We start from the raw sequence: 27,482 nt of genomic DNA, 5'->3' as shown, positions 1-27,482 counted from the left end.
AGCCAGGATTAGGCCTGAGTTCAATTAGGACATTTAAGTAGCTTTTATAAACATGCCATAAGAAAAGAAACATTACTGGTGTGCATCTTGAGACAAAACAATGGCATTTAAGATATGGCATTGCAAGTTGCTTTCAGTTAAAACAGCTCAAACATGCATTTTAGTCTGAGACATTTTGTCTGTGAAACCAGGAGGTTAAAGGCCCTGGAGGGCAAACGGGGTACCAAGTGCATTCCTTCTTTCCGTTTTCCATACCTCACCTCAAGTTATCTGTAATTGAAGGAGCTATGGGCCAGGACTGTGTTTAATGGGAGCTCTGCAGGGGACAGGTTTGTGGGATGTAGAGCAGAGGTGAGAGGCGCTCCATAGGACATTCCACTTAAACACAATTTCCATTCCTGTCTTAATGGGATGGAACTTCCGAAATACACTTTTTACTGTTGCACCCATGTAGCCTTAATATAAAAGCACCATATGATGCTAATCACAAATGAATAGTGTCAGGAAAACAATGAGTTTTCGTTTAAGATCTATCCACTGAATTCAGGATGAAAAGGCAGATGTTTCAGATGTAGCCTTCCGTAAACTGTTCCCCCAAAGCTGGGTTATTTACTTTGTTAGTCAATTTATTGTGGTAGTCAGTAAGCCTGGAAAATCTGACACTTTCTGATGCCAAAAATCTTAAATCAACACAGCCAACATTCACAACAGCAACTTCTAGAGTCAAAAACAGAAACTTTTTATAACGAGTTTATGTTTTCAGTGTTCCTCCCGATAAGTTAGGCACTCTGACTAACTTTTGTGGTTTCTGAAATATTTGAAAAGCCTAACTGAAACATATACTTATTGTTAAAAATTGTTTGACTAAAGCCTTTTTCAAAGGGGTCTGACACTCCCAACCATAACTCTCATCTTGCAGCTGAAAATAATGTATTAAATCATTATCTAACTTTAATGCTACAGCTCCACCTTGTGGTTATATAATTATTGGAGTTAGCGTTCTTTAGCTTAGAATTTCCAAATGTATTATAGGACTGATGCCATCTGCCTCAATCATCGACACCTCATTAATCTTTCAGATTAGAGGTCAAATAGTTTTTAGTTTTTTTGATCTTGTGACTAAAACTATTACTCCCAAAGTTTTGTAAAGTCAGTTTTGGTATGCCTTGTATTAAATTAAATCAATATAATTGAAAAGGTGCCTCCCTCAAATGCACAGGTCAGCATTTCACTAGTCCTAAAATGATAAATGTAATTTAAAATATATACATATAGTGCTATCTTATATACTGTGTATGTATATATACACTCACCTAAAGGATTATTAGGAACACCATACTAATACTGTGTTTGACCCCCTTTCGCCTTCAGAACTGCCTTAATTCTACGTGGCATTGATTCAACAAGGTGCTGAAAGCATTCTTTAGAAATGTATGTTGGCCCATATTGATAGGATAGCATCTTGCAGTTGATGGAGATTTGTGGGATGCACATCCAGGGCACGAAGCTCCCGTTCCACCACATCCCAAAGATGCTCTATTGGGTTGAGATCTGGTGACTGTGGGGGCCATTTTAGTACAGTGAACTCATTGTCATGTTCAAGAAACCAATTTGAAATGATTCAAGCTTTGTGACATGGTGCATTATCCTGCTGGAAGTAGCCATCAGAGGATGGGTACATGGTGGTCATAAAGGGATGGACAGAAACAGAAACAATGCTCAGGTAGGCCGTGGCATTTAAACGATGCCCAATTGGCACTAAGGGGCCTAAAGTGTGCCAAGAAAACATCCCCCACACCATTACACCACCACCACCAGCCTGCACAGTGGTAACAAGGCATGATGGATCCATGTTCTCATTCTGTTTACGCCAAATTCTGACTCTACCATCTGAATGTCTCAACAGAAATCAAGACTCATCAGACCAGGCAACATTTTTCCAGTCTTCAACTGTCCAATTTTGGTGAGCTCGTGCAAATTGTAGCCTCTTTTTCCTATTTGTAGTGGAAATGAGTGGTACCCGGTGGGGTCTTCTGCTGTTGTAGCCCATCCGCCTCAAGGTTGTGCGTGTTGTGGCTTCACAAATGCTTTGCTGCATACCTCGGTTGTAACGAGTGGTTATTTCAGTCAAAGTTGCTCTTCTATCAGCTTGAATCAGTCGGCCCATTCTCCTCTGACCTCTAGCATCAACAAGGCATTTTCGCCCACAGGACTGCCGCATACTGGATGTTTTTCCCTTTTCACACCATTCTTTGTAAACCCTAGAAATTGTTGTGCGTGAAAATCGCAGTAACTGAGCAGATTGTGAAATACTCAGACCGGCCCGCCTGGCACCAACAACCATGCCACGCTCAAAATTGCTTAAATCACCTTTCTTTCCCATTCTGACATTCAGTTTGGAGTTCAGGAGATTGTCTTGACCAGGACCACACCCCTAAATGCATTGAAGCAACTGCCATGTGATTGGTTGATTAGATAATTGCATTAATGAGAAATTGAACAGGTGTTCCTAATAATCCTTTAGGTGAGTGTATATATATATATATATATATATATATACATTGTCTGTGACAGTGTTTACAGAGCTTGAGGAAGGTTATCCTAAAAGAAGTTGACTATTAAAAAGAACAGCTGAACATCAGTTCACAAATAAAATAAATTGTTTAAATTGTTACTGCCTTTAATTATTATTTTGGAATAGATGTAAAAATGCTTAAAAAACTAAATTGATAAGGCCTATTCTATGTTGTAATAAAAAGAACATTAATTACATAGTTAACGTAAAAATCAAGCGTAGCATCAGTTCTGGCAGGTCACGTTAGTCAAGCTTGCATCAGCTGACTCTCAGCTGAGCCACGTACCTATAGGAATACGAAGCCCATCACTGTATACATATATAAGATCCTTCAGTATTATCAGCATCTATCGCGTTTCTCAGAAGCTAATTACCCTCCTCCATCCCCAGCTCCTCCTCTCGTCAGTCAGGATTTGGAATTCTGATTCCCCTTAAATTAGTATAAATTCTCGAATTATGTCGTACTATAAAATCTTGAATTAATGATACCTGCAATACATTCATGTTGGTTCAGTTCTGTTTACCCTAAGGGGGGTTATTGCTGCTCTCCCTGCTCTTATCCATGCTAGGCTGCATGGATGCGCAGGGAGTTCTTGCCCAGAACGTTACCATACCGCCAATCCAAACTGTATGCTAATTGTCAATAGTATTTGACGATAGTGGTCCTGACAGATCAAGACAACATGTGAAGGGGATCACAACCTAGAAACAAACAATCACAGAACAGGAAAACAGATTAGAAGCAAACTCAAAACAGCGCCATAACACAGTGAAGGTGCGTCTTCAGGGGAACAGGGAGCCACCAGGGCGGAGCTGGCAGTTCAGGGGACCATTGCGATGCAGGTAGCTCGGGAGACCAGGGCGGAGCCGGCAACTCAGTGCTGTGCGTCTCAAGCGCCTGTGGACTCTGGAGCGAGCTTGAGGACTGAAGGCTTCTCTGGACTAAGCTCTGTGACTGAAGGCCTCTCTGGGGTGAGCATGGGCACTAAAGGCCTCTCTGGGCTGAGGTCGGGGACTGAAGGCCTTTCTGGACACTTGACGGGGACTGGGGTTGTCTCTGGACACTGGACGAGGGCTGGAGTCACCTCTGGACACTGGACGGGGACTGGAGTCACCTCTGAACTCTGGACGAGGGCTGGAGTCACCTCTGGACACTGGACAGGGACTGGAGTCGTCTCTGGACACTGGACGAGGACTGGAGTCAACTCTGGACAGTGGACAGGGACTGGAGTCGTCTCTGGACACTGGATGAGGACTGGAGTCATCTCTGGACGAGGACTGAAGCCACCTCTGGACGAGGACTGAAGCCACCTCTGGACAGTGGACAGGGACTGGAGTCGTCTCTGGACAAGGACTGAAGCCACCTCTGGACACTGGAGTCGTTTCTGGACACTGGACGAGGACAGAGAGTCACCTCTGGACACTGGACGAGGACTGGAGTCACCTCTGGACACTGGACGAGGACTGGAGTCACCTCTGGACACTGGACAAGGACTGGATTCATCTCTGAACACTGGACGAGGATTGGAGTCGTCTCTGGACACTGGACGAGGACTGGAGTCGTCTCTGGACACTGGACGAGGACTGGAGTCGTCTCTGGACGAGGACTGAAGCCACCTCTGGACAGTGGACAGGGACTGGAGTCATCTTTGGACAAGGACTGAAGCCACCTCTGGACACTGGAGTCGTCTCTGGACACTGGACGAGGACGGGAATCATCTCTGAACACTGGACGAGGACTGGAGTCACCTCTGGACACTGGACGAGAATTGGAGTCACCTCTAGACACTGGACGAGGACTGGAGTCATCTCTGAACATTGGACGAGGACTGGAGTCATCTCTGAACATTGGACGAGGACTGGAGTCGTCTTTGGCCACTGGACGAGGACTGGAGTCGTCTCTGGACACTGGACGGGGACTGGAGTCACCTATGGACTCTGGACAAGGACTGGAGTCATCTCTGGATGAGGACTGGAGTCGTCTCTGGACACTGGACGAGGACTGAAGTCACCTCTGAACACTGGACGAGGACTGGAGTCGCCTCTGGACGAGGACTGGAGTCACCTCTGGACACTGGACGAGGATTGGAGTCACCTCTAAACACTGGACGAGGACTGGAGTCACCTCTGGACGAGGACTGGAGTTGTCTCTGGACGAGGACTGAAGCCACCTCTGGACAGTGGACAGGGACTGGAGTCATCTCTGAACAAGGACTGAAGCCACCTCTGGACACTGGAGTTGTCTCTGAACACTGGATGAGGACTGGAGTCGTCTCTGGACAAGGACTGAAGCCAACTCTGGACACTGGAGTCGTCTCTGGACAATGGACGAGGACTGGAGTCGTCTCTGGACAAGGACTGAAGCCACATCTGGACACTGGAGTCGTCTCTGGACACTGGACGAGGACTGGAGTCGTCTCTGGACAAGGACTGAAGCCACATCTGGACACTGGAGTCGTCTCTGGACACTGGACGAGGACTGGAGTCACCTCTGAACACTGGACGAGGACTGGAGTCATCTCTGGACACTGGACGAGGACTGGAGTCATCTCTGGATGAGGACTAGAGTCGTCTCTGGACACTGGAGTCGTTTCTGTACACTGAACGAGGACTGGAGTCGCCTCTGGACACTGGACGAGGACTGGAGTCGCCTCTGGACACTGGACGAGGACTGGAGTCGTCTCTGGACACTGGATGGGGACGGGAGTCACCTCTGGACTGAACTCGGGAATGGAGCCGACACAGGCATGGTGGCCATCTTGACAGAGGGCTCTGGCGTGGTGGTAGCCATCTTGGCTTGTCATGTATGTTTCCTTGTCATGTACGTTTCCAATGTGCTGTCCTGTCTATTGTCTTAACCCTGCCCATCTTACCTGATTATTGTTATTTTTTTGCCCCACCTGTCCTCCCTCTTTACCTGCCTTGTTTGCTCCCTATTTAGGGGCTGTTTACACAACACAGTTTTCAACTAAAAACGTAAAAATTGTATGCGTTTTGGCCGTTCATTTAGACGACAACAGCGATTTGGGTGCATGAAAACGCAAAGTTTTGAAAACGGGTTTCAAAGTACACCTTTTTGAAAACGGTCTCCATGTAAAGAACAAAAACGCGAATCTCTGAAGAAGATGACATCATGCACATGTGTATTACGTGTTCAGTCTATAGTGTTTCATCGCCATCTAATGGCCTGGCACTGGCAGCAGAATACAGGGTTTTTAGTCATCCGTGAATGGGGATCGTTTTGACAGTAGTGTCGTCTGTACCTGGGACAGGAACAACTTTAAGCATATCGTTGTCTTACATTCTTTGTGTCCTGATCCCTGAAGCCATGTCGTGTCCTGCTTCCAAGTCTTGTCCTGCCAAGTCAAGCTGACTGGTTCTGTTTTCCCCCACGGGGTAGTTTTTGTTTTATTTTGTATTAAATAAAAAGCCTATATCTCTGCATCTTTGAGTCCACACCTTATACCTCAACCCCCACCCTGACATCATGTTTTTCCTATCAGTTTCCATCTCTTTGAATGGAAATGATCTTGTTAATTTGTATAACTATGGTGAACTTACAGTATAGTTTTATATTAGTGTAGAAATATGTGAAAGGCTTGTAGGTCATTAAATGTTTATTTAAAGGAACCATATGTAAGATTGTGGCCAAAACTGGTACTGCAATCACTTTCAAATTACTGTAGAGCGGTGTATCCCCTCCCCCTCCCCCCTGACTCAAGGTTGCCAGTTAGGCTGCAGGATCCAGCGGGAACGTAGGCTGCTACAAGGAGCTTCCAATGGCAAGTGACGAGTCCTACACAGTAAGTTTTTAATCAGTTAATTATGTTTATGCTTCATGAGAGATGTTTTGCGAAGTAATTATGTATCGCAAAAATGTACTAATGGCGATTAGCCAAATATAACCGTAAAGATGTACGCTCGTATGTGACAGTACATTGTTATAACAGTAGCTGTTAGTCTAACTTGTAACGGTAGGTATCTGTCATTAACGTAAGTACAAGCACAAGCCTAAAGGCCTCATTATACTTCTGCGTCGGACCTACGCCGGAGCCTATACACCGTAGGCAACGTGTTGGTTTTAATTTATACTTCTGCGTTGTTGTCCGCGTTGACGCGCACCTAGGGAGCATGTGAAACCCCGAGGGAGGGGTTCTGGCAGACCAATCACAGCGCTTGCGTCCGCGTAGAATTGACGCGTTGTTACATTTTTGGAGAGGTGCACGTCAGGGTACGCAGAAGGGTACGCGCGCTACACACAGCCTATGACGTAGCTACGGCGGCAGTTCGATGCAGAAGTATAAATAGGCCTTAAGTCACTATGTGTAACAGATATCAAAGATACAGCTATTCATTTAGCTGACGCTATAAGTGAAAGCGACCAGAGCTGGCAACCCGGATGCCGAAACACTACTGACTTCGTGATTGGTAGATAGGTGGAGGGTGGAGCATCAGGCCAAAACACAACATAACATCAACATCAGTTGAGGGCTGCAACTTCACTTTTAAATGACAATATCCTGGCTGGACTACTGTTGTCAGTGATATAAGTACTTGAAATGAACATGATTTCTTAATGTCTAGTGACATATCAGGGCCATTTTATGATTAATTTAAATACATTTCTTTCATACGGTTCCTTTAACTTTTCAAATTGCCAGAAATTTTAAATTTAGATACAATTGTATTTGCCTTTTGAAGACATTTAGGCCTATTTGAATTACATATTTTAAGATTTCTATAATGACACTTATATACTGTGGTGGTATGATTTAAAATAAAGAAACATACAGACAGGACATTCTCATATAACCTGACACCAGCTTATTGGCACACGCAGGAAAATAATTATTTCCATGTATGTATTTTTTCTAACGTGCTGTTATAATAATATGACAGTTTGTTCGGTGTATTTCTGCATTCAAGTATTATAATTTGCACAAAAATATTACACGATTTATGTATTACAGTGTTTACTTGGTCATGGGCTATTAAAAGCACAGAGCCCCCCATATATCCTACTATATACACGCACGTATACGCCGTATATTTACCTTTTGACCCGGGCTGATTGCATATAACGACTTCTAAGGATAAATACATGCGTATACCCAATTGTTTTGTTGCAACTGTCCTGTTAGCTTCCCCTTTAACTGTGTCCGTGTTGTTTTGTGAAACTCGAGATTCTTTGTTGTAATTGGTGCGTGATCACTTCGATCATTCTACCTTTCCCCGCCCATCATCGAATGAGTGCGCAGCGGGGAAATGTGCAGGAGAAAAGACTGTCACGCTGAAGCAACGCCAGGTAAAATGCGAAATAACGCATCTTTCTCTAACAGCATAAGCCTCCGTTACTAATTGCGTCGTTTTAGAAATAACGGAGGGTTGCGCTGTTGCTGTGCATAGAGCATCAGAGAGCGTGTGAATGTCAATTACTGTGCGTATGTGCGGCTTTCCCCAAATTATTTTATTGTTAAAGTCGCTTCCGCTTAAGTGTCTGGTAATATATATGTGAGAGTGTGAGTGTGAGTGAGATAGAGAGACCATGCGATGTCCATAGATTAGTGTGTTTTTCTGTTTAATGCCAAGAACCCCCAAATTTAATAGTCCCTTGCAGGAGATATAATTCCCTTCCTTAATTATAAAAGTAGCTATATTTTTGCATGTATAAAGACTCAGGTATACAGTGTAATGGCAGAAAATGGCATCATAGACTAGTATAAATATAAATAATTAAATCAAAATAATAATAATAATAATTGGCTTTTATATTGCCACTGTACTAAAGCTAAAGTAAAAGCCAAATTTAATAAACATTTTGTTGGGACATTTAATTTGTATTGTTATTTTTTCTACCCACTAGCATAAAAATGAAAGTCAGATTTATCTGTAAAGCACCTTTTACAATGAATATAATTCCAAAGCAACATTTAAAGTCATATAGAACTGCGGTCAACAGACCAGAGACTACTTGAAAATTAATAAATCTGTCCACCAAATTTAAAGTGCACTGTATTCATGTTTAAAAAACTAAAATGTTACTAATAAACCAAAAGCATAAAAAAACCTTTTCTATTTTTTTTCTTCTTTTCTTTTTCTTTTTCTTTTTTTGCGGGATGGCAGGTTGGGGGGTCTTTAAGTGACTGGTTAATAGTAAAGCACTTTTTTTTATTAGGACTATAATATATGTAATTGACATTGGTTTGGTATTCAATGACATTCATACATTTTTAGTAAGTATAGTAATTGTCCAAAAACGTCTTGTTTTTGATGGACATATACACATCTCCACAAGGGGGCAATCATGAATTAGCCTACGACAGAAAGAAAATATACTACTTTACTTTACACTATCTTTACACTGTCTATTTACATAAAGTTAAACATCAGTGAAAGAAATGTGTAATTTTATAGCCCTGTGTTTTGACTCCAGATGTGATGTTTCCTCTCTTTGCTTAGTGAATTTCAAGTGTCATATCTCATACATCACTTGGGGGCAGAACTGAGTGAGTTTTTTTCTTTTCTTCTTCTTTTCCTTTCATTTTTTTCCTGTGAGAACATCATGGGTTTGTATTTGTGGTGCAGCTGCAGAAAAGACACTGAGTTCTGTAAGATCTGAGGCAAGGTAAGTGCTTCAATAAGATTACTAACATTATTACATTGTAAATAAATGCCTATTTCTCTTTCTCGTGATGCAGTACAAACCACACTAAAATGCAAATTGTTATCATACATTTATTCTTCAAAAGTGTTTATTGATACCCTTTACGGGAAATTCTAATCAATGGTTGCAAATAGATGCACTTATTCAGCATGGCATCAAATCTGTTGCAATAATGCTGAGAAATACCCACCTATTCATCCTGCTCCTGCACATGCTGTTTTGTCCTTTCACTCTCCAGGCCTGAGCACACAGGAAATGATGCGAAGATTCCAGACACCCATAGTGAAGCAGCTCTCCAGCCCGTGTATAGGAAAGGGTGAGCCATTATCATTTCTCTCTCTCTCTGTCTCTCTCTCTGCAATAAGAGACTGTCTAATATCATTATCAGTAATATATATATATATATATATATATATATATTTATCTATAATATTTTTTTTATTTTTTTATTATTGCAGCACTTTTTATTTCATCATTGAACTCTTCTCTTCAGGATTTTTTTCTGATTCCTACCAGATGGGGGCAACTAGGAATGTTATCCTGGGCCCTAAAATGAGGGAGACATTGCATAAACATTTACATTATTTTGTTAATGTAGCAAATGCCTTCCAAAGGAATGCTACAGCATAATTCATCATAAGGAGCCAGTAACATGAGAAGTGCTGCAATAAAAATTCTAGTAAAAGTACAAGCTAGAAAAAACATGTAGGTATGATACCGAGCGAGAATAGAGTTTGTTTAGCTAGTTTAAGAAAAAAACCTGACATTTTTAATATAAAGGGGGTTTCAAACATGAGTCCTGCTATTTCTGTCTGCATCCCTGCCACAGTCTGTCCTCCAATCTTGAACTTCACGATATTCTCACAATAGTCTTACAAGCTTCATCAAGCAATAACACATCAGCATTTTATATAGAATTACGGTATTGCTTTATTTTACAATCCTGTTTCTCACGAATATACTATGTACTTGATCAAATAGACTAATTACAAGCATAGATACAATATAACAAATAAAGTAAGGTCTAACTGTAGTGTATTTAGGTACAGACATGTAATAATTAGGCCTAAATGTAAAATAACATTATAGTGTTCACTGTATAAAATATAGATTAATCTTTGTTAAAGCTGTGATTTGTTGTTTGATTAACATCAATGACTTAGCAGCAGGTCGCTGTCACTTTAAGACCGAATGCATGGATCCAATATAATGATAAACATCCGATTTCTTTCTCAACTCTTTACTGTCACGTAAGACATAACCAGCTGTGTACGAGAATATTGGTCAAGAGACTAGTATTTTGACATATGTTTGTGTGTATGTGTCCGTTCAAGCTCACGGAGATGCAAGGTTTCAGAAATGCGCCTCTCTGTGTGCGCACCCTTCAGGTGTGTGTGGCTGTGCTGTGCGCACATATAACAGTCCTTGAGTATCGAATTGATAGTGAAACTTTGCAATTAATCAGCAAAACACGTGTGCCGAACCGTGGGTCCTGGTCCGTAGGGATCAACTACGATCCTTTTAACCCCTAGCATAGATCGTGATGATAACGGCTAGAGCAAGAGTGAAACCTGAGCGCTGAGTACAAAAGATGGAGAAGAAATGTACCTTTGGAAAAGCAGAGAAAATAATGATTTCTTGCTAATAGGAAATGCTATTATTTATGGTTATGGATTAAAGTAAATGATGTCTTTTTATTCAATGTGTTCTATCTCAGCTTTATATGCAAAGACAACTATACAGCCTGATACATTGTGTGTAGTTACATTGCACCCAGAGCCTCTTGATGGCAAAGCACGTCTGAGCCATTAAATAGACCCTTAGGTGCAAGAAAACAGAGTGGTAGTCATTCATTATTTACTCAAGCATTTACAGCCTCATTGTAGCAAGGCATTCATAGAGACATGCACAACTTATATAACAGATCGTGGCTTCGGTTTTGCTCATACACCCATCAACTCTGAGCTGAAGCCATTAGAACTTGCCTGTACTACATTAATCTCTGATAAAGCTTTGCACCACACAGACCCTTAAATCCCTTAGTCATATGATCCAGAACTCCCTCTGATTGATATGTGGGAGAGAGAATGAGATGGGGAGATATTCAAGCTGTATCTTAATTCCATCCTGACAAATCCACTTCCAGTTCCTCCCCCTGCCATGTCCAAGCACCCTGTAATAATACCCAACACATCACCAGGATTGTGTCGCCATCATGTGACTTGTCTCCAGTTTTCAGGTCAGGCTGACAGGCGCACTTGGTCTGACAGAGAGAGTTGGGTAGGTTTTGCTGTTGGAGCTCCAGCTGGATAAGGTATGAGATAAAAGCAGAGGTTACAGGAACATAAAGGACAACAGTTGGATCAGGTAAACCTACTTCCCCTTTGTCCCCTCACAATGATTTTTTTACAGTCTGCTTTCCATACCAGGGTAAATGAGTATGCGCAAGTGGATCCTGCTGTGCACTTCTAACGATCACAGGGTGAGATGGTTTGTTTATTCTATGGTTTCAAGTGGATGTGATACAAATAGATGCTGGGCATGCTCCCATACTCTGGGACAACATGAACAGCACTCTTTCTGTCAACACCCAGTTTAAGCTCTGAAGTAACTAAGAGGTATCAGTTTCGGGGGTGATTATCTCTGCCTCATGTAGACCCCCGCTAATGGCCAGCAGGACTGTTTATCTGGGGCTGAAATGATACGTGCATAAAGCAAGGTCAGAGCTGGGATTAAACGCTGTTCTCGGGGGGTGAGGGATGGCTGAAGCTGTCAAAGCAGATGCTCTTTTGGCCACAGATTCTGTTCACGTGGACAGTTGGGTTTTGGAGATCAGCTCTGGGTTTTGTGGGGCTGGATTTTAGGGGTAGTGAGCGAGTAAATCCCTCACTACCCCCTAAAATGAGTTGGGAAAGCCAGGTTTGTATGTACGCGTGAGATGGGTTGGGAGGATTGAGCAAGGTCCTGTTCGTAAGCGGTTCTCTGTTGGATCCAGGGTCGCTTTTTGTTGACAGGCGGTGGTGACATGTTCAAAGGATTAGTAGCTTTCTACCTCTTAAAATAGAGAGAGGGAGAGAGATACTCAAGAAAACAAAACAGCAGTTAGACGACAGCAGTTTCTCAGAGTGCGACTGGACATGGCCCACATCACACACATGCACACCCAAACATATACCATTTGAAGTGCACCCGCTAAGAACAGCCGAAGCCGAGATGGCGCTGACGGGGGTTGAAGGTAAGAACGGCAGCAGTCGCACAGCTGTGCATGTCAGGTTTCCACAGACAGAGGTAGAGTGTGCCAGAACCAGTAACTATTTTCTGGCAAGTCTTATAGGTACAGTGGCAGGGTGGAAGAACTTCCTTGTCGTCCTCACAGCATTTAAAACCAGTGATCCTAATCAAAGTTTGTGGTGAAAACAGATGCAATAGTCAGCATTATTTTTTTGACAGAGTTTGATTTCACTAGCTGCGTTTTCATTGCCCTTCAAATTGCGTAAATTGAAATTACGAATTGAAAATATGCCCAATGGAAGCAGGTGTATTTTGCGAAAACTCCCATATATTGCAAAAAAAATGTTTACGCTTGCATTAAGGTGATTTTTTTCAGGCAATTTGAAAAAGGAATATTTCGCAAACCTGCAATGGAAACAGTTTTTTTCGTTTTTACAGGTCACCTGCTGTACGTAAATGTCACATGATCATTCTTTAAAGATGGCGCGGTATGTTTTGGACAGAAGATGAGACAGTTCTTTATTAATCTCATAAAAGACAAAATAGTACTGCCAAGTACAACAAAGAAATGCCACAATTTATCAAGACCTCGAAGCAGATAAGAGGGAGAAACACCCAGAAAAACGCCATTCGTGGCCGTTGCCAAGTATAAAGGCTTTCCTTGCCATTAATGCTTGGATAACACATGTACGTCTCCTTCGATTAAAAATAATGGCTAGTGCGGTGGCTGCAATATACGTAAACCTACCAACATCCGTCGCCATGATTTTTGGAATAGCGAGAGGATTTTTTTTTTTTTTTCGCATGCTGACATTTCACAATATTTTTTTTTTTATCAACATTTAGAAAATATTGCAAAAGTTTTGCGCAAATCTGTAATGGAAACCAGGCTTGTGTAATGGAGGAGATACTGAATCTTGTAATCAAATTGATGGTAGATTTATTTATCATCAATAGAGCTAGGTAGAATATGCTCCAGTTTCATGCCAGATATCCTCTAGCTTGTTCTCAGATGTCTGTGGTACCTATGGTTACACAGCTGGTACAACAGTCAGTATGACAGGCACACATTCTACTTGGTATGGGAGTTTCTTGGAACGACCATGAAGAATGGAAACCTTGACAAAGGGATCTGGTTTTTGCCCTGGATAGCATTTGATGCGACCACTGGGGACCATGTTCTTAACTGTTCTGGGAGAAGTCAAAGCCAGGGCTCAGACACTTGATCTGTCCTTACACAAGCATAACTGTTTTATTAGGCAGTGCGTCTGCAGCTGTGTACTGGCCTAGTGACTGACTTTGCTGGCCTAAATCAACGGCCTGGGAATGCACATGGCATCTCAGGACTATTTACAGCAAACGTGTTGACATGAGCCATGAAATATTTATCAAAGTAACCCTGTTGTTTTAGCAGTGACAGCAACTGACGGACTAGTACAGCACTTTTGAACACTAAACACTTGTTTGATTTCAACATGACTTAAAAATGGGACATGCTTATGGGATCGCCGGACGTAGGCTTTGAGAGATGACTTCAAGAATTCAGCAGCTTAATGTTACTGAGGTGTGTTTAAACATGCTTCTTTACAGATATGCCACGGCAGTTTCCGAAGATTGCTCTGAGTGATGTGGATGAGGAAGTTCGTCTACTTGCAGAGAAGGTGTATGCCTCGGCAATAAAGGAAGAGGACACTAAAGATGTCCTATCCATGTACACTGTCCCTGAGGACTGTCCCATTGGCCTGCAGGAAGCCAGACAGAGGGAGCTACTCAGAGAACTGGCTGAGCAACAGTCAGAAGAAAGTGCCAAACGGTCAGCATCATTTTGTTTTTCACTGTAGATCTGGTTTAAAACACCAGGCCAAACCAGTCAATGGAGGACAAGCTGGTCTGTTGAACATGGTAGCTGGTTTGCTGCTGGCCAGATTTGGTACCAGCGTTATCAATATGGTCTGGTTGAAACCAAGTCCACCAACAAGTCACCAGGGTGTCCAATCCTGCTCTGGAAGGGCTTATGTCCTGCTGAATGTTGCCACAGAATACCTGCGTGGACATTTCTAGTGATCCTGAATACCTTTTATTAGCTGTTTAATTAGGGTTAGAGCTAAACTGTGCAGGACAATAGCCCTCCAGGATTGGAAACCCCTTGTGCCAGTTAATGACCTTAATCAACATGACATCATGACTTTGCGTAAACATACACGCCACTTTCAAGTCAAGTGGCGTGTTATCTATACGCATTTTGAGCTATCCGCGTGTATGTCCACGCCGAAACGAACCGTCATCTTCCGCGTGTATGTCTACGCCGTTAAATGTCAGAGTGATTCCGCGTGTATGTGTACGCCGTTAAATGTCTGAGCGAAACGAAGCAAAATGTATATCTACATCTGGGGAGCGATATTTTTTTTCCTAGGATGGTAGGGGAACACTCATAAATGGTATTAACCCCAGTGACGGGTAGGTTTAGGGACGGGGTTGGGGTAGGTCATATACATTTATATATACAGTAATGTAACGTTAAGTCAACGGCGCTGATAAACACGCTGAAAAGCGATTATGCGTGTTGATAGCACGCCAAAAATGGAAATACGAATTGGCGTGTCATACATACGCCATTTCATGAGATCAGTCTGCCTTAATGACCACCTTGGACCATCTTGAAAACATGTCAAACCAGCTACCATCAGAAGCTGGATTTCATTAATGATTCATTAATGATTCATGTGCTTAGTGAATGAATAATTAAATTTTTAGCCCCCATTCGCTTTAATCCTCTGTAGGAAGAAGAGTTTTAAGATTATTCGATCTCAATCTATGTCACTGCAAATCCCATTAAGTACGGAGAGTGTCCGGGGGGTGGTGACCCCCCTCATTTCCCCTTCCTCTACCTGCTCTTCAATCTCACAAAATTTGCCGGAGTATCAAAGAGTCATCATTAGCGGAGACTACTGTGCTGGGGTGTGTATTATTAGAATGGAAAATCAACCACCTTTCTCTACATTCTCTCATAATTTGTTGAAAGTTCATATAAAGGCTCTTTTAACAGCTGATCATGTTTTAACAATCATGTTATGTTTCACAATCACTGTGCACTTTCAGATTACAGTTGAGGATTATGAGCAAGCAGCTAAAAGTCTGCTAAAAGCTCTCTTTATTCGAGAAAAATACTCAAAACTGGCATATCACCGGTTCCCACGGACCACTACACAGTTCCTACGTATTGCAGCAAATGAAAGGTGGACAGAAGAAGATGAAACTCTTCCAGGTACATCTGCATTTGCTCAGGGTTCATAACCAGATGTGACTTGGATGGAGACCATGTTCTCATTCTAGGTTTATTTTTGGCTCTGTAAACATTTCAGTGGAATTTCTGTTTACAAATGTTTGCTTGATGTTTCTCTTTATGTCCCTTCCCAAGACATCAACGTTAAACTAATTTTAGAAGACATAAGAGTTGACTTGAGTTATGTGTAGCTCAAGTAGGAACAACTAATACAAATAAGCACTAGAATGGGAACGATTCTAAAGGGGAAAACAGCATCTTTTAATGCTGATCACCAGCAAGGGAGACTGTATTGGTCTACTGATGTGTTCTTTCTAACTTAACAAGACTTTCCTAGTCAACTAGCTTCACCAGCTAAGTCTGCCTAGCCTTTCTTTTTTTTCTTTTTTCTTTTTTGGTGAAACCTTCTGCTCTCCACAGATATCTGTCCCTGCCCTGGTGAGGGAGAGGACCCTTACAGCATGGAGAATATTCCAGAGAACCTCAATTATCAGATGAAGATGAAGGATGGCATTATTTATGTATATGAAAACAATGAAGCTCTGAGCATGAACAAACCACGCTGTTTGCCTTATCCAGACCTGGAAACATTTGCCATTGACATGAGTCATGTGCTCGCCATGATCATTGATGGGCCTACGTAAGTCTCCAACCAAAATTACCACATCAAGTCTCTGTATTTGCATATCCAAGATGTAAAATTTAACATATTTCTTCTTTAAACAGTAAGACCTACTGCCATAGACGACTAAACTTCCTTGGGTCAAAGTTTTACCTGCATGAAATGCTCAACGAAATGGCGGAACTAAAAGAACTCAAGGGTGTTCCTCATAGAGATTTCTACAATGTCCGAAAGGTATAATTTGAAACACTCATTGGTTTATATAAATGTGATATCCACTGCGGCCTAAATGTACACAAATGCTCTCTTACAGGTAGACACGCATATTCATGCAGCAGCATGTATGAGCCAGAAACACCTGCTTGATTTCATCCAAACCACCAATAAAACTGATGCAGAGAGAGTCGTCCTGGAGAAGGCAGGGCTTAAACTAACTCTCAAACAGGTGTTTAACAACCTGAACATGGACCCTTATGATCTTACTGTAGACTCCTTAGATGTCCATGCCGTAAGTAACGTCTTATCTATACGTTTACAGCCCAAGGATATGCTAGTTGCTTGTACAGTATGCATCATGTTTAGTGTATTCACAGGGCAGACAAACCTTCCATCGCTTTGACAAATTCAACTCCAAGTACAATCCAGTAGGAGCAAGTGAGCTAAGGGAAATCTACTTGAAGACTGACAATTACATCGAAGGAGAGTATTTTGCCCGCTTAATCAAGGTATAGTCATTTTGTCATTACAAGGCTAAGGTTTTAGATTTGTTTGGTAGGGAATCAGTCAAACTATGCACAAGCACCAAGTATCTCCGCAGTATAGTGGATGGGCCTATTGAGAGAAATTAAGAAAATATATTTTTTTTTTATTTGTTTTTCTCTTGTAAGTCTCTTGTAAGCATCTGCTAAATGCAGAAATGTTAATGTGTAAACTGCACATCATTACATGTCATGCAGTAAGCGCGGTACTAATTTAGCTCGAATTTGTCTTTTTGTCTCTTTTAGGAAGTAGCACATGATCTGGAGGAGAGCAAGTATCAGCATGCCGAACCACGACTGTCCATCTATGGTCGTTCCCCAGAGGAGTGGGAAAGTCTCTCCCACTGGTTTATTCAGCACAAAGTGTACTCTCCAAACATGCGCTGGATCATTCAGGTGCCCAGAATATAGTAAGTAGCTACATTCATTCTTAATATTTTCAGTATTTTCCAAAAATTGTAAATCTTGTTTTACAATTATGTTATGTTTATTTCTTCCAGTGACATTTTCAAGTCACGTAAGTTGATTCCTAATTTTGCCAAGATGCTTGAGAACATTTTCCTTCCTCTATTTGAGGCTACAGTGAATCCTCAGAAGCACAAAGAGCTCCACGTATTTCTAAAATATGTAAGTTCAAGGTTCATATTAGATGTCATTTTTTAAAATCAATGTACTTCATGTAAAATTAATTTAACTGTTTTAAATATCACATGGCCATACGTTTGTGGACACTCCCTTCTGATTAACTGGTTTGAATAAAACAGTAATTCCAGTGAATGCAAATCTTATTCTTCATAGCATGCAATAACGTTTTAGGGAATTGTGTGCTTTCAAAATTTCACACAGTTTAGGGAGGATATTTTCTGCTCCAGCATGAAAAATGTGACCCAGATATGAACCCCACTCAACATATTTTCAAGGATTAATTAAAATGACAACCACGAGTCAGGCCCCATCAGCCAACGTCTGACCTCTGACCAATGCCTGACCTCACTAATGCTCTTGTGTCAGAGCAAATCCCTGCATCCATTTTCTAACATCTATTTGAAACCTTCTCAGAGGAGTGCAAGCTGGTGTCCACATACTTCTATCCATATAGTGTATTTTATATTAAAAGAAGTTTGATTATATCATGATAATAGGCAAAGCAATGCGAAAAACTCAGAGTGCACTTCAAATAAATAATGTTGCAAGACTTTATCACACATCACTCATTGGACGTCCCTTCTTTCTCAGGTGACTGGCTTTGACAGTGTGGATGATGAATCCAAGCATAGCGATCACATGTTCTCTTTTAAGAGCCCCAAGCCTGAGCAATGGACAACAGATGACAACCCACCCTACAGCTACTACCTCTTCCACATGTATGCCAACATCATGGTCCTCAACAACCTCAGGAAGTATGTGCTCTATTATATCTGTTCCACACACCAACTGGAAAATTCCATTAGCTGAAGGGAGAGGCTACATATCCCATACCAATAGGAAAAATGACTGCACTAAAGGGGGGGGGGGGGAGTAAATATTACAGTTAAAGAAGTTAAAGATTACTTTAATATTTGCAAGATCTTCTATTATACCCTCAGGCTTTGATAAACCTTGAATAAGTACTGGAAGGCATTCGAGAACAAACGGTTTCCAATTGCATGTGTGAGTTTCACCATGCACCAGGACATCTATAAATACCACTGTTTCAGTAATACACACATATTGGGTTACAACTGAGATACTGTTAAAGCCTGTGGAATACTGTCAGTAGAACAAACTGACATCATCTTTCCACTTTATAAAGGATGGATTATGGACCGGATCAATGGGGGTCAGTAACCCAGGGCCTCTGAATGCATTGAAGAGGTATAAATGTATGTACACAGGAAATACAATCGCGGGAAACAGTAAATGCTGCAGAAAACGTTTTTTTCAGATAGCCTAAATAATATTCTTTATGTGGTTACAACCAAAATAACTGGCTTCATGTTGACATTTTTTTATAATTTCATCTAACTGTATCAACCTGACAAATTAAATCAAAGGAAGTGGATAGATCTTGAAATAACTGTAGGAGGTAGGTAGGTGTTGAAGTGTCCTGCCCTTGTATTGCAGTGAATTCCATTATAAAGTGAGCAGGGATGCACTTACCATACGGAGCACCGGGATTTCAACACCATCAGATTTACATACAAGTGTTTAATAGGAATGAAAAGTTCTGATATGGGGCAGGCCTATTTCAGTGATGGAGAGGGACAATAGACAATGATATAATATGGTGAAGATATACAGTATATAATTAGTGTCACTGACTAATTACATGCAATGCTAATTCAGTGACACTGTGCAAGCTATTGTGTCTAACACAATTCTGTATCTTTGGCAAAGCAGAATTATGAGTATTTCACCAGTGACCTGTGCATGGGGGACCAGAACCACACATTCAGTAGTTATGCACAACAATATTAGCTGTAATCTTACTGTCACTAACACTAATTACATAAGTACATCATGATTATTGGTGGGTTTTAAGTGTAATAAAATCGGCACTTTTTTTTTTTTTTTGAAAAGCAGCAGAAAATGTGATCATTTTAGGCCATAAAAATCAGCGAAATCAGTCGGACTGAGAAGTGCCCTCTGAATACTGTACAGCAGCTGTTATGTTGTATGCTATAGTCATAGCGCATTTTGTCTCTAGCAAAATACACACCCAGTCGATCAGCAGTTTCTGAAATACTCAGACCAGCCCGTCTGGTGGCAACAACCATGAAACATTCAAAGTCACTGAAATCACATTTCCCCATTCTTATGTTCAGTTTGAATGTCAGCAGATCGTCTTGACCTGTGCTGCGTCCAAAATCGAATACTTCTCTATAAAGTATGCTTAAAAAGAGAAGTATGTCCGAATACATAGTATTCAAAAATTAGTAGGCGGAAAGTCCCTGAATGGCCTACGGCTTTCGCCGAGATTCTGAAGTGCACATTCGATGGACACTTTGCTGTCCCATGAGGCCACGGGAGAGGATTTATGAATGGTAGTGAAGTGACGCAGCTGATGCTGGTAGTTCACGTGATGGTAACAACATGGTAGATGTAGTACCACCGAATTGTATTCATTCTAGCCTTAATCAGACTATATAGATTATAGAATGTACGTTTTAGCAGTCGGAAAGTAAATTCAAATTTAAATATAGTAACTACTCAGACAGAACGTGATTTCAGAACCCAGTGCATGTCTACATCCTAAATGCATTGAGCTGCTGCCATGTGATTTGCCTATTAGACATTTGCGTTAACGAGCAGTTGAACAGGTGTACCCAAGAAAGTGGCCGGTGAGTGTGTATTGTATGTATTCTTGTAATTGCAACTTTATTTCTCATATAATTTGCTCTATAATTTCTTACTTTGGCATTATATTTGCAACAAGTGGGGGCCTATAATCTTCCATAAAATTTCCCCCCAAAATTGTTCAACTTATATGTGTGTGTTTTCACAGGGAACGTGGTCTTAGTACCTTTCAGTTCCGTCCACACTGTGGAGAAGCTGGTTCTATCACCCACCTGGTTTCAGCTTTCCTCACCGCGGACAACATCTCTCATGGCTTAAACCTGAAAAAGGTTAGAAGTAGAAGATTAGTCCAACCTAAAGTGCTCAACAGCTCTTTAAAATGAGGGAAATGATGCGGTGCGCTTTTGAAATTTAGTTCAAAGTCTAATGCAATATCATTCTGACAAGATGAATGATGACTATTAATTGTGAGAGCTTATTAGTCAAACTAGCAAATATCTTGTACTTTAATTTATGGTGGCAGCAAAGAGTTCAGATCCTTGGCCCGAGTCTATTAATTAAGCAAATGCAGATGTGACGTGTTACCACTTGATTTGACTATGTACTTGTGTTAGTGATGAGCCCAGAATCAATGGAGCCTCTGCTGCTTTACAAAAACATGCAAATGAAAGCAGGCGGATATAAGAGCCTGATCAGAGCATTTGATCTTCTCACGTAACACACGTGTGTGTGTGTGTGTGTGTGTGTGTGTGTGTGTGTGCTTTTCCAGAGTCCTGTGCTGCAGTACCTGTACTATCTTGCCCAAGTGCCCATTGCCATGTCCCCTCTGAGTAACAACAGTCTGTTCCTGGAATACTCCAAGAACCCACTGCGAGAGTTCCTACACAAAGGCCTGTGTGTGTCCCTCTCCACTGACGACCCCTTGCAGTTCCACTACACCAAGGTCAAACTACAACCATCTTACACACTCTTTAATATAAAGGTTCTTTATTGCCATTGCAGGTTACATGAAAAACCTTAAATATCAATGGAACCTTTCCATTGCACAATTGTTTATTTTATAGTTATCTTTAGATTTTTAGATTCACAAAAGTGGTTCTTTTAAGAACGGTTCACTGGAAGGTTCTTAGGGGAACCAGAAATGGTTCTTCTATGCTATGGCATCGCTGTGAAAACCTCGTTTAGGAACATTATTTAGCTGGACCCCAATTTCTTACATTTACCTGAAGTAACCACCTAAAATTTTAAATAATGCTCTAAACTTTCAATAAATATATTCAATAATGGATTTTATAAACCAGGTTAAGCCTGACATATGAAATAATAGTAAAAAAAATACACTTTTTGAAACTGAACAGTTTATTGAACCTTTTTAAAAATAAAAAAAACTATCATATTTGATACATCAGGCTTTTATGGCTCCTATAGTATGATATAATGAGAATATGAAGCTCATACTTGTCACACAACTGTGACAAAACTGAGAAAAATTTGCAATTTGGTTCAGTTTCTGATAATTAGCCTGCCCTATATGGCCAAAAAGAAAGATGAAATTCTGATAGCTTAAAATGAAATTAAATGAGGTATTTTAACAGTATAGCAGACCACTTATATAAATATCACTCCCTATTTGCTAATAAGATATCCTTGTAACTAGTAAGATGAAATATTAAAAGGCTTTTTAGTTAGTAAAAAAAAAAAAAAAAGTATGAATTAGAGGGCAGAATGTTAAAAATAATATAACAATAAATGTTCCAACAGGAATGTGAATGGAATTTAAAAAAATATAATTTGTAGCTAGTTGAAACTACTCAGTAATAAATACTCTAATCAAAAATAAGCAAGGAAAGGAAGTCACGGATGGTCCGTAGGCATGAGGCTGAAGTAGCCTATGAAATAAATGCTGTCCTGTTGTTGAGACCAAGAGCCACCAAGATAGCTCAATAAACACATTTTTTTTGGAGTAACTTGAATTTTAGATGCAAACTTGCCATCTATTTTTGCTCCTCCAGTGAAAACAATTCCAAACAAATCCACAACAGATTTAAATGTAGCACATCTGCGTGCAACACACAGCAGTCGCGTTTTGTTTTATTCGTGACTGAATAAGTGTTTTTGAATGAATCGCTTGAGTGAATCATTCAAAGACTCACTCACAACACACTTGTCACCACATACTTTCGTAGCGATGTAACTTGCAGAAAGATCACTGAAAAAAATCCTCACAATTAACGTCGGCATGAAATGGAAGTTTCTTCCATATTGTGACGTATATCAGAGTGAAACACTTCTCAAAAAATAAATAATTATTTAGTGCAAGACTTGATTTTCTCCATTGAGAATTGATTGGATCGTTGTGGTTTGCTGTTGTTGTGATCTCATGTGAGTGACAGGTTGCCCCGCCCTCACGTCAGTTAAACACGTTATCAGAGAAGAGATGTCGCTGTGAGGGAGGGGAAGTTGCTTTGTTTAAATAATAATTATAATAATTATAATAATGTGCACTGATAGATTATTTATATTAAATACTGCAATATTCCCAAAAAACAAGAATTACTTGTATATAAATATATTACCTGTATATTTAAAAAGCACGTAATCCCAGCACAATTTCTCAAAGTGGCTTGAACTTTTTGAACTTCAAAATGTTAATTTATTAATTAATGCATTTAATGTAAATAAAATTAAATAAAATCCATTTCTAAGTTTAATTTGTAAAGAAAAATTATATATTTATAAAAAGTTTTTAGGTAAATCATATATACTTAATGCGTTTTTATTTCATTTTATTTGCATTAATTGCCATCTTGAAGTTCCAGCCTACACAAGTCTGCGGCTTTGAGAAATTGTGCTTGAATTACATACTTTTTAAATATACAGTAATTTGTGTATACAGTAACTTTGTAATTGTTTTATGATGTGTACTGCAGGAGGCTTTAATGGAGGAGTATGCTATTGCAGCCCAGCTGTGGAAGTTGAGCACATGTGACGTGTGTGAGATCGCCAGGAACAGTGTCCTGCAGAGTGGCCTTTCCCATGAGGTAGTGCACATCCTCAATTCATAACATTTATATAAATATTTGTTAAGCACAACACTGAAGCCCTTTGCCATTTTCCTCAGGAGAAAAAGTACTTCCTTGGGGTCAATTACCTAAAGGATGGGCCAGAGGGGAATGACATTCGGCGGACAAATGTAGCCCAGATCCGCATGGCCTACAGACACGAGACCATGTGTAATGAACTCAGCTTCCTCGTAGACGCAGTAAAGTCAGAGGTCGTCGGGTCACAGTAGCTGTCCAGTACGTCTCTGCTAAGCCCTCTGTGCCCATATACTGTACATGCATGGTTGCTATTTTTATATACTGTAGGAATGGATGCACAAGAATCAAAATTGTAATGTTTATTATCTAGTCTTGCTCTGCTTCTCATATTTCTAATACCCAGCCTTCTTGTAAACACCGCCGTCTGCCTATGCAATGCTTTGAATGGGCGTTTCAAAGGGGGTTTGGCATTCTTGACATTACATTATACGGGCAGTGTCTCCCCCCTGTGGAGATTTGTGAACTATGTCCTCTATACATGTATACATGTGCAATTGGAAATAGCCTAGTTGTCAGGCAGACACTGAGATGCTTCTGTGGCAATCCAAATTGTCTGGAACATTCCACCCCTGCTCTGCTGAACCAAACATTATCCTACCGAAACTCTCGCACCACTTGCACATCTTTCCCATCTCATGCCTAACTCCAATTCATTCCCCAGAAATTCTCCACTGTCCTTTCAGTAATAAAAAATGTAACTAAAGGTACACTATGTAGCTTCTTTTTTTTTTTTTTTTAGAATCAACTAAATTTAAATAGAGTCAATAAATCATCAATCGATGTTTTTGTCTTACCTTGACTCCAGGGCTTGAAATGAACTTTTTTGCTCAGCAGCCACTGTGGCGAGTGCTTTCACTGTCCACAATTTTTACATCGATACCATGGGGAGAAAACTGCCATATAGATATTTTTAATATTATAGGAATATTAGGCTGCTGTCACTTTAAGACCTGACACACGGATCCATTATACTGTTGCACATGCATTTTCTTTCTCAACTGTTTACATTCACTTAAAACATAACTGACTATGTTTACGTGAATACTCGTCAAGACTGGCATTTTGACATTATTTTGTGTATTTGACTGTATAAGCGCAATAAGCAGTGAAAGATAACTTGATTTAGTACTGAGAGGCTGCTTTATGTGTGCGCACTTTGGGTGTGAGCATAAAATCTGCGGGAATGAGTAAAATGATGTGCAATACTTTCAGTAATTTCAAGCCCTGTAAGCACCAACTATATTCATCCGGAGCAAATGAAACGAGTGAGTGAGAGGAGGCGGGTTTGTGTGTAACTCGCTGTCGGAGAGATGAGAGAGTGAGAAAGCACAGCTGGTATTGTGCATCTTTTCTGTGGAAAATGAGTATTGGAAGTGTTTCAGATATTTCAGTATCGATATGCATTGAAAAGTCACTATTTTGAAAACACTACATTGAACTTAGTTGCCTTTTTAAAAAACTACAATTGAAAAATGTATATAATATATATATAAAATTCAACACGCCAAAGTGGCTAGTAGGAGTGACTGTGTTACACGCCACTGAAAGCCTATTGTAAGTGTTTATATGTTAGACCACGCAGAATGTTTATCGCCGAAAATTGCGCACAAACGTCACTTGCCCGTGCTTGCCTCGTCATATCCATTAATAGAGAGAAGTTGCTCCGGCTATTTTGGCACGTGTCTGATGTGGGAGTGACAGAGGTTAGTTTCACAACGACCGAGAAAGCAGCTAAATCTCCAAACTCCCGGGAATCCCCCATTTTAAAATAAACCCAAAAAGAGGAGAGTCAGCTGTCAAAAATAGAACGCGACAGAGCTCTATCGCTCAATAAAACAAGAATCAATATTGTATTTTTTTTTTTTTTTTTTTTTTTTGAGATAGGGTTGAGGGATTTGAAATGTCATAAAAGTGACGTGGAGATAGTGAATTTATTACTCAACAGGTACGTTATTTTATTGAACAGATAAAGTGTAGCTTTCAGAGTTCATTGTAAAGCATTATCTATTGTAAAAGGTCATTTATCTGCACAGTCACGCAGAGTCGAAGCACAACCAAAACAATGTTCTTCTGCAAAATGCCTGCAGTTTTGTTTTTAACCGGTAGAGGGCCAAAAGTTACATAGTGTACCATTAAGTGAAAAATAAATAAAATAAAAACATTGCACATGGTTGTCCTTTTTAATTAATGCAGCAAATAATGTTATAATGTTAAAAAGGGAAACAAAATGCATTGTTTGAATTAACTTAAAATATTCAAACTTTGAATATCTGTAATGTGTGAAACATTGTTTAGTTTTATTTGATGCAGTGCCTGTTGTGTGTTTTCTGAGGCCAGCATATTTCCCAGACAGCAACATAGTGTCGGCCCAGATCCGGGTCACATCTGATACATGTGGATTCGACGCGTACCAGATGTGGGCCGAGTCTGGGTCGACACTTTGTTGCTGTCTTGGTTATTCCTTGAAATAACTTACTAAGATCAATATGCATATATATTTTTTTTTTCTTCCTTTTTATGTTTAAATTTTATAAATGGCTACAAATTATTTAGTAAATAATTTCTCCTGTATTTTGTGTGTGCTTTTCATTTATGTTTTACTTTCTTTGTAATGTTTTTTCCATAAAAAAAAAAAATAAAAAAATAAAAAAAATTTTTTTAAAAAAAATAATATATATATATATATATATATATATAAAAATCTCACACACACACACACACACACACACACACACACACACACACACACACACACACACATTACAAGTGAAAACATATATTTCAAATTGTAATAATATTCCACAACATTGAAAGAAGTCTATAATTCTCATCAAGGCTTTATTTAATAAAAAATACAGTAAAAACATCAAAGACATTAAAATAATCATAATTATTTCAAACTTTTGTGTATTAACATATCTCAAGCAAAGTAACACTTTGAATAACTTTTAGAACAATCCATTTTAATTAAATGTCCATTGTCAATTTGTTGCTTTGTTGCAAAGTGCTATAAATACAGCAAGCATGACTGCAAAGGTGACCGTGATCAGTAAGGCCGCTGGAACAGCTGCAAATCAGAAAAGAGATAACTAAAATAAATACAAGACAGCTTTGGGGTTTAAAGTCACCATGAAATCAAAATGGACAAATTCTTATTTCTTAGGTGTTAGGTTTGGTGCATCCAGAAAGAGCAACATACTTGTTTTGCATCTGTTTTTCGAATTCCTTCATGGACAATGCCATGGGATCCTGATGCCAGTAAAGAGTCAAAGGATCCTGAAAAACACACAACAGCATGATACTGAACTGCTTGTGACTGAACACACCTGTGCAGATCAGGTGAGGAACCAACCAGTGTGAAGATTACAAATAAAATCAGTAAACAGGCTGAAATTGACACATGTGAAAAATCAGCAGGTTTTGCATTTAAGTTCATGTTCCTGCTGAGCCAATTTCCAAGAACACTAGAGAGATTACAAGCACAGTCTTGATATGCTGTTACATAGAAGTCACACAGTTATTATCTTATATTTAATATCTGTATTTATTTATTTCCATTTATATTCTTCCTTTTTTTTAGCTTTCTCTAAAATAAAGAAAAATGAATAGCAAATTATTAGAAACATCTCTGTGAATGACTATTAGAGCAGCACCTACTAATCGATAGAATTAAAGATGAAAATAGTATTTTTTAAAAAAATATATAATTTTCAAATTTTTAAGCAGTTAATCTCAAATCAGATTTATAACTAAGTAATAACAAAAAGAATAGAACATAGAAAATAACAGATGGCATGATAACATGAACCAAAGTAATAATGACTCACTGTCATCAAAACTGGAGAGATCTGGCACCGGCGGCAACTCTTTATCCTGGAGGGACCTGGGACACACAGACACTCCAGATCTTCACAGACCTGGCCTGGCAGACACACCAACTCAGGTTCAGCAGGATCTGCGTCCGGCGTTTGC

At 40.0% G+C, this 27,482-nt stretch overlaps 1 protein-coding gene and 1 long non-coding RNA gene across 7 annotated transcripts; one reads left to right on the top strand and one right to left on the bottom strand.

The window, feature by feature from the left end:
- The first annotated feature begins 7,795 nt into the window (after window positions 1-7,795).
- LOC309489310 (AMP deaminase 3-like) lies at window positions 7,796-26,081 on the top strand. 6 transcript variants are annotated; one of them, XM_082158043.1, is made up of 19 exons: window positions 7,844-7,880; window positions 9,035-9,081; window positions 9,161-9,200; window positions 9,478-9,555; window positions 11,472-11,606; window positions 14,061-14,283; window positions 15,251-15,428; window positions 15,570-15,735; window positions 16,174-16,393; window positions 16,480-16,609; window positions 16,689-16,883; window positions 16,969-17,100; window positions 17,380-17,543; window positions 17,634-17,760; window positions 18,370-18,533; window positions 20,618-20,738; window positions 21,179-21,352; window positions 23,340-23,450; window positions 23,531-26,081. In XM_082158043.1, the coding sequence occupies exons 6-19, from the start codon at window positions 14,063-14,065 to the stop codon at window positions 23,699-23,701; spliced, it is 2,274 nt and encodes a 757-aa protein (XP_082014169.1). In that variant the 5' UTR covers window positions 7,844-7,880; window positions 9,035-9,081; window positions 9,161-9,200; window positions 9,478-9,555; window positions 11,472-11,606; window positions 14,061-14,062; the 3' UTR covers window positions 23,702-26,081. The 6 variants fall into 6 exon arrangements, with proteins under 6 accessions (XP_082014166.1, XP_082014165.1, XP_082014169.1 ...); XM_082158039.1 differs by lacking the exon at window positions 11,472-11,606 and having other exon boundaries at window positions 7,814-7,880; XM_082158040.1 differs by lacking the exons at window positions 9,161-9,200; window positions 11,472-11,606 and having other exon boundaries at window positions 7,796-7,880.
- A 343-nt stretch (window positions 26,082-26,424) lies between these two features.
- LOC309488786 lies at window positions 26,425-27,482 on the bottom strand. The gene is made up of 3 exons (XR_014202272.1): window positions 27,338-27,482; window positions 26,710-26,786; window positions 26,425-26,577 (listed from the first exon to the last, which is right to left on the bottom strand). It is a non-coding gene; the product is annotated as an uncharacterized lncRNA (long non-coding RNA).

This window comes from Leuciscus leuciscus (assembly GCF_965113295.1).
Source record: "Leuciscus leuciscus genome assembly, chromosome: 2".
Taxonomy (NCBI): Eukaryota; Metazoa; Chordata; class Actinopteri; order Cypriniformes; family Leuciscidae; genus Leuciscus; species Leuciscus leuciscus.
Note: the sequence above shows the minus strand (reverse complement) of the source record. Positions and strands in the feature narration are given on the sequence as shown.